The 8,139-nt window shown below is 45.4% G+C and overlaps 1 protein-coding gene across 1 annotated transcript; it reads right to left on the reverse strand.

Moving 5' to 3' along the window:
* Positions 620-4,758, reverse strand: IFT22 (intraflagellar transport 22). The gene is made up of 5 exons (XM_003124380.4): positions 4,570-4,758; positions 2,674-2,750; positions 2,457-2,546; positions 1,984-2,186; positions 620-1,557 (listed from the first exon to the last, which is right to left on the reverse strand). The coding sequence occupies exons 1-5, from the start codon at positions 4,606-4,608 to the stop codon at positions 1,409-1,411; spliced, it is 558 nt and encodes a 185-aa protein (XP_003124428.1). The 5' UTR covers positions 4,609-4,758; the 3' UTR covers positions 620-1,408.

Raw genomic sequence — 8,139 nt, forward strand, 5'->3', positions numbered from 1 at the left:
AAAAAAAGTGAAAAAAGCAAGTTGTAAAAAAGTGTGAATAGCTTGCTACTGTTTCCATTAATAAAGCATATTTGTATATGCACAGACTTCTGATAGGATGGGGAAGGGGCTTCTGGAGTTGGGAATGGGGCTCAGGGACAGGGAAGATGGGGAGACTTCACTGGATGTTCTCTTGTAACTTCAGCACACATGGCCTCTTAAATTTGAAAGCATTTTCTCCATTCAAGGACTCGAAAAGGTTGTACTCTAGCTATTAACGTAAATAAAAGCTGCTGGGTTTTCTCCTTAGCTCTGGGATAATCATTAAAAATTAGATAAAAATAATTTGTTTGTTTTAGGGCTGCATTCTCAAGGTCGATTATTATTGTCGCAGCTATTAGGTAAAGAAGATTTACTACAGTTCATGTGAACGTAGTTTTGTGTTCCTTGAAAAAGTCCCGAGAACAGGTCAGGCCAAAGGAAATTAACCTGGGCTTAAGATGTGCTCACAGATAATCCGGGCAGTTTGCTAAGAGCTGACTGTTGTTCAGTCTAAATTTACCAGGGAGCCATCATCATCTGCAGACACCACTCTCTCAGGCAGACTGCCCACACAGCCCTCTGCGCTGGAAGAGTGAAACACAGCCAAGCATATTTATTCCTCTTTTCTTCCACTCTCAGTGGAAAAGACCTACATCGAGCTTTCAATCTACTTCATGTATGTTCAGGTTGGCTATATTAGAAAATAAAAAAAATAAAAATTATGAAAGAAAAACAAATCCTCAGATTACTAAAACAAACTCACCTGTACAAAAAGCTATAAACTCACCCTTTTGGGTTATTGAAGCAGCAAATCTTTTGACCATTTTTACAAATTAGGTGTCATGACAACATAACATTGTTTTTTCCTGTATTACATGAAGTAATATTTAAGAATCAAATTCTGAAATAACAACAACAACAAAAAAAACCTAAAAAAACCCCACATATGTCTTTCACCTTCTAATATGCTATGGTATCCAGATGTCAAGGACATCTAAATAAAACTAAAATCTTAGAGAGGTTAAATGCTAATGTTTTTCGAAAATATCCTAGGTGAATTTTAAGGATTTAAACCAGTGTGGTATCATTGGGCTATGACAGTTAACAATTCTACAACTTTTATAATGTGACATATATGAAGTGAAAAAAAAATTAGAAATCCTCAGTTTTCCAGCTCTTTGGAGATGTCTGGGGCAAAGGAATCAGAATTTAAGAATGGGATTTTCTCAGCTCAACTAAGGACAGAGAATAGATGGTAGAGTCAACTGGTACCTTTGGGCAAAGCGGGAAAATGACTTCTGAAGCCACAGGGAGGGAGGGGAGAAGCTGAGTGTCGGGATGGATTTTAGATCTTCGCGGAACTGACTTCCTGTGGGATGAGGAGCGGTTAGGTGATAATTGACATCTCCTCCCGGTCTCTGCTCTCAGACACTGAGTTGATGATGCTTCTTAAATACTTTATGAATTCCATCCTCATCTCTTCGGGGTCATCCTCAAGGTTCGAGTGCACCAGCTTTAGCTTGTTCAAGGGTGGCGCTTAAAAAGGAAAAAAATGTAATTAGGCATGAATTTTTTTTTTTTTTTTGGTCTTTTTGTCTTTTTAGGGCCACACCACAACATATGGAAGTTCTCAGGCTGGGGTCAAATTGAAGCTATAGCCACCGGCCTACGCCAGAGCCACAGCAACCCGGGATCCGAGCCGTGTCTGCAACCTACACCACAGCTCACAGCAACGCCAGATCCTTAAAGCACTGAGCGAGGCTGCCTCGTCGGGTCCTTAACCTGCTGAGCTACAACGGGAACTCTAGCAATTCTGACTTTTGCAGTGAGAAAAACAAATGCATAGGATACAGTCAATGCTCACTAACTGCACGGAGCTGCTGGTTTCAAAGACACAGAGCAATATACAGATGCCCAGAGCATTTCAGACAAGAGTAGAAAGGAGAACCCCAAGCTCCTTACACAAAGTGGGGTTTCCTTTATCACTTCCGGAGCCTGGCTTATGGTGTGCAATTAACAGACACTGAGTATCCTGTAAAAACTGCTGCTGGACAAAGCAGGAATACCACATCTCAATTTCCGTCAGGTGGCTTGGGATGTCAGCGTTGAAGACGATCACCACCCCGTGAGAGTCCTTCATCAGAGCTGGCCAGCAAGACTCGAACCTGCGCAGCAGAAAAGGATGCGGGTGGAAGGGTAGGTGGTTCTGGTTTCTAATCGGGGACTTGAAAAATAATCTCTTAGTATGAATCACTGATGGATGACCTCTCACGGTATCATGACCCAGGCACTAAAGTCTCAAGAGCAATGTGTCAGTAATTGATCAAGCCCTAAACACATGCTATGAAGGGCGCCAGGCTCATGTTCAAGGTGTCTGGCGGGCAGGGGATTTCTGAATCACTTGAGGGAGCAAACATTCTTTAAGGGAAACGTACTTTGGGTCGCCGCCACAATCCCAGAGCTCAAATTCACAGCCGGTGCCTTTGTTGTTGCTGGTAACGTGAGGGTTCTCAAATTCCAGGATCCTAAAGATAAAAGCATGAGCGGCACCTTTCCTTAGGAAACGTCATACTTTGGGAACAGCACTGGCACCAAAGGTAGGGCTGGGTGACGGCTGCGGACTCTGTGGGACACAGGTTTGTCAGGGCTCACCTCACTCCTTGGGTTGGGTGGTATTCGGTAATGTCAGAAGATTCTGTCAGAAAGTTGGCCAATACGGTTTTCCCGCTCTGTGGAAATTAAGATAATAAATGATCTCTGTGGAAGAGGCGAATAGTGAACCATGAGCAAGTCCTCTAATGGCTGTCCTGGACCCAGTTGTGGTGGAGAAGAGGCCAGGCCACCCCAGACCACCTGGGTGGAGGGCTCTCCCCAGATGGGTGGGCACAGCCGCTCTGGGACCAGAGAGCACAGCCTTCAGTGCTGGCTCTGCTGCTGGGTGACTTTACCCACATCTATGTCCCCCGGCTGGCTTGCCCTGAAGCTCTAGATGAGAAAACAATTGTTATGTTGCTGCAGTCTTCCAAAGTAAGAAGATGTCTTAGTTTATTTAGGCATTCTCTGACTGATGGGCAGGTAGGGAGATTCCACCTGGTCACTGTTGTAAACAACTCAGGGGAACATGGGTGAGTCCTTAGATTTTGGGAAATGTAACTGCCACACTGAAAGCTATGCACATTTTAAATTTTAGTAACTTGATCTCCAAAAAAATCTGTTACCAATTTGTAGCGCCATCAATAGAATCCTAGAATACTCCTTTCCCTAAAATGCATCCCATACATCCTCGCATGGCACATCATCAGTCATCTAAACTTTTCTCATCCAAACTGCCAAGCAAATCAGTGTCATCTTTTTGTTTTGTGTTCCTGTGATTGTGAGGCTGAGCATCTTCTCATACTTACTGGTCAAGTCTATTTCTTGTGCACAGACTTTGCTAGATTATCTATTGAGCTGCTTCTCTTTTATTTACTCATTCTCAAACTTTCCTGTATGTTTGTTTTACCTATGAATCCTCGTTCTGTCATGCCTTTTTCTAATACTTTCCCCTGGCTTTAACTTTAATATTTCTTTTAAGGCTTCTTCATTTTTGTGTTGTTTTTAAGAAGACCTTCCCTGTCTCCAGATTCAAAACACATCTTTCGGAGTTCCCGTCGTGGTGCAGTGGTTAACGAATCTGACTAGGAACCATGAGGTTGCGGGTTCGGTCCCTGCCCTTGCTCAGTGGGTTAACAATCCGGCGTTGCCGTGAGCTGTAGTGTAGGTTGCAGACTCGGCTCGGATCCGCGTTTCTGTGGCTCTGGCGTAGGCCACTGGCTACAGCTCCGATTCAACCCCTAGCCTGGGAACCTCCATGTGCTTCGGGAGCAGCCCAAAGAAACAGCAAAAAGACAAAACAAACAAACAAACAAAAAAAACACATCTTTCCACATGTTCATCTACTATGGTGGTTCCTGGACAACCAGCATCAGCAAAAAATGCAAATTCTCAGGTCCCTCCCAGACCCACTGAATCATTAACTCTGGGATAGGATGGGCAAAGTGTGCTATTAACAAGACCACAAGGCAATTCTGATGCGTGCTGAAGTTGAAGAGTTATTCGTTTACTACTAACAAAATTGTTTTACACATTTATTCTTGTGTACGGTGTGAAGTACAAAGCTAGATTTAATCCCACTCCTCCCTCTCCCCGACTGCCACACACATTAAAAGCTAACTGTTCCACGACCACGTAATCGATAAGTTTTTCCTCCGTTTTTTTCTCACCCGGCAGACATATTTCATTAGGGATAGTCATGGGCGCAAAGGAGAGTCGTGAGATCTAGGTTCTGATTCCATAATGCCACTCACTACCTTGGGCCTTCAGGCCTTAGTACAACCGAGTCAAGGTCTGGGAGCCCCGAGTTCAAGGTGAAGCCAGCAGCTCACACCAGGGTGGGCGCGGTAGGACTGGGCTCCCGGCTCCTGTGGGGCTTTGGGCGCAAAACACGGCCGCTGGGGGCGACCCCGCGCTGGTCTGCCCGGCTTGCCGCCCCGCAGGCTCCGGCCTCACCTCGCAGGGCCCCACGAAGAGGATCTTGGCCTTCAGCATCGCCGTCCACCGTCTGCAGGCCCCCTGGAGCCCACCTGGGCGCTGCCCGAGTCAGAGTGGTCCTCAGGGCGGAGCTGAAGTCGCCGCGCTGGTTGGCTGCTTTCGTCCCCATGGAGACGGGAGCGGCCGCGGGGGCCGACGGGAGTGGGCGGGTTCCTACGGGGGCGGAGCTAGGCGCACCAAGGGCTCTGGTATCCTCTGCTGGCTCCCTGATGCACAACGTGAGCTTCGGATTGGAGGTGGGCGGCAAGGCAAAGGAAGAGGGTGGGAAGGAAACAAAAAATCCGGATCCATTTTTGATTCTGAGCAGTGGAGCCCGCAGAGCTCACCAATCTGGCATCACACTTTGCAGGGAGGAGGCGGAATGTGGATCCCCAATCTCCTTTACTCCGCCCTCTAACCCCAAAAGAGGTCAAACAGGCCAAACAGCAGGTGAGGTGGTGTTGGAACCAGCCTCTGACGCTTTTATCACTCTGGCATGATACTGCCCACCTTGGGAACGGAGTTATCCTATCCTTGGCCCAGTCTAGAAAAGGTCAGGGGAAAACGAGTCTCTAAATAGAGATTCACCCCTCACTGGCTTTTGGATAATCTGGGAGAAACGAAAAGGATTGTAATGCTTCGGCCTTGTTCGCTGTCAGTGCAGGTGTCTGAACGCATTGCTGTTAAATTCAGTCATTAGGGCAGCTTTAAATTACAGGGCCGGTACAGAATTTTGGGTGAGGCCTTGAAATTGTATCTGTGTGCCAAGCGTGCCAATACAAAATATGCTAGACCCCCCAGAATGCTAGCATAACGAAAATAAGTAAATAAATCCAATACCAAATCTTTGTTTGAATTGCAAAGAACTTTTTTGCAGTACAAACTGAACTGTAAGGAAGAGTCTGCCCCAACTTAAAGGTGTCGTTAATTGATAAATATCTTTTGAATGCCTGCTGTATACCAGGCACTCTTCTAGGTACTGAGGATGTGCCTGTACCTCTTGAGGCTTTCACTCCAGTGGAGTAGATGGATATTAAGTAAACAAGTTAACAACTTAGTCTCTGGTAGAGACAATTTTAGACGTTGGTAAGTGCTATGAATAAAAATAAATCACTGAAGAGGTGAGGAGTGTGAAGGAGCCAATTTTGGATGGTGTAGTGAAGGCAAGACCTTGCTGCAGAGGTGACATTAAAGGAGAAAGCTAAGGCGTTCCCAGCATGGCTTAGCGGAAATGAATCTGACTAGCATCCATAAGGACAAAGTTTCGATCCCTGTCCTCAGTCAGTGGGTTAAGGACCTGGCGTTGCTGAGCTGTGCTCACTCGCACATACCCAAAGCTAAGTGAAGAGAGGGCTCAAATTAACCATGTTAAGATCTAGGGGAAGAGCATTCCAGCAGAACAGCAGGGCAAAGATACTGAGGCGGAAATAAACTTGGCATATTCTGAAAACGGCACATAGGGCTGGTGACATGGGTGCAGGAAGAATAAGGGGATGGCAGGAAGTGCTGTTGGAGAGATTAAGTAAGACTTTGGAAGTGGATGCTAAGGGTAATTGGAAGCCTGTGCCAGGACTGTATTTGGCTATGTGTAATAGAAACTCCACCACAGCGACTTAACCAAATAAGAGATTGATTATTTTCTTACATAACAAGGAATCGAGGGATAGACATACAACAGCTGATGTAGCCTCTCTCTCCTTTTGTGTCCTGACGCCTTTGGTGAGGCTGCTCTACCTTTGTGTCGTTGCTTTCTAGGCAGAAACAAAGGCAAAGAGCAGAGGTCAAAAGATAAAGAAGTACTCCAGTCTCCTCCTTACTCAGAAAAGCAGTGGCTTCTTTAGAATCCTTATCCAGTGATTTCTCCTTATGTCTCATTGGCTAGAACCTCCCTCACTGCAAAGGAACCTGGGAAATGTCCGTTGTAGCTTTGCACATTTCTTTTCCCAAAAAGTGGGGCCCAGAGTGGGAGTGGGGTGTGGGGATGGGGGTTGATATTGGCTAGGGAACTGGCCAGCCAGGAAGTCATTGGAGTTCCCTGGTGGACTAGCAGTTAAGGATTTGGCATTGTCACTGCTGTGGCTTGGGTTACTCCTGTGGCTCAAGTTCACTCTCTGGCCCAGAAACTTCTGCATGCCAAGGGTGCGGCTAAAAAAAAGTCATTATGGGAGATTTGGAGCTGTGTGCTGACATGATCTGATTTGTGTTTAAAAGTGAACACTACTGCTGTGTGCAGCAAAGGGGGCAAGTGAGGGTGTATAGCTGGCAGTTAGGAAGGTGTTCAGGTGGCTTAAGAGAGGGATGCTGATGGTCTGGCTAGGGTAGCAGTGAGGTTGGATCTGGGACACACTGAAGGTAGAACTGGCAGGAATTGCTGGTGGATTAGATGTCAGGCGTGAGGGAGAGAGGAGTTAAGGAAGAGTCACAGGACATTGGCTTATGTGGTTGTGTGGATAATGTTTGCCATTTCCAGACTTGGGAAGGCTGGGGGAGGGTTTGTGGTGGGAGATTAAGGGTTGCGTTTTAGTTATGTTAGTTTTGAGATGCCTATTAGCTGTTGAGGGAGGAATGGGATATAAAATTCGGTACCCGATGGGAAAAGTGAAGACTAGAGCCACACATCTGGAAGATACCAGTCAGCATGTGGAATGCCATTAAGACAGTATCATGTCCATCACATAATAAAAGGAATCAGACTTGTGAATGGCAAAGTGACATGGAAAGAAAAAACAAACAAAAACAATAGAAACATACCAGAAAGGACCCTAGATTATTGAACTATCAGATAAAAACTTTAAAATGAATACACTTTCTTCTTCTTCTTCTTCTTTTTTTTTTTTTCCCCCGCTTTTTAGGGCTGCACCCGAGGCATATGCAGGTTCCTAGGCTAGGGGTCTAATCGGAGCTACAGCTGCTGGCCTACACCACAGCCACAGCAATTCGGGATCCCAGCCGCATCTTCCACCTACACCACAGCTCACGGCAACCCCAGATCCTTAACCCACTGAGCAAGGCCAGGGATTAACCTGCAGTGTCATGATTCCTAGTTGGAATCATTTTAGCTGGGCCACAATGGGAGCTCCTGAATATACTTTCTCTTTCTGTGTTTAGTATGTGATAGGGATTTTGTTTTTTAACAAAAAAGGAGATCAAATGAGATAAAAATAAGATAGAGAATTTGAGCAGAAAATCCAAGAATGTAGAAATATGTTTCTGTTCATATATATTCATAAATAAAACAAACCAAATAGCAATTCTATAACTGACAACATAGAAAAAAGCAAAGTTCAGAAATAAATAAGTGGGTTTAACTGCAAATTGGAAAGATTAAAAAGATGGAATTAGTCCAGTTATAAAATAAATAAGTAGCGAGATGTAAAGGAAGAGAGAGAGTGAGAGAGCGAGAGCAAGAGCGAAAATATTAGGGAGAAGGAAGAGAGTTCAGAAGGAAATATTTCCAGACTGAAGCACAGAGAGAGAAAAGGATGGAAAAAAAGCAGTGATTTTTCAGGGTCTGAGTTCGTATCCTGGATCAATGTTGGGGAGGGGGCA

Source organism: Sus scrofa, chromosome 3 (genome assembly GCF_000003025.6).
Source record: "Sus scrofa isolate TJ Tabasco breed Duroc chromosome 3, Sscrofa11.1, whole genome shotgun sequence".
Taxonomy (NCBI): Eukaryota; Metazoa; Chordata; class Mammalia; order Artiodactyla; family Suidae; genus Sus; species Sus scrofa.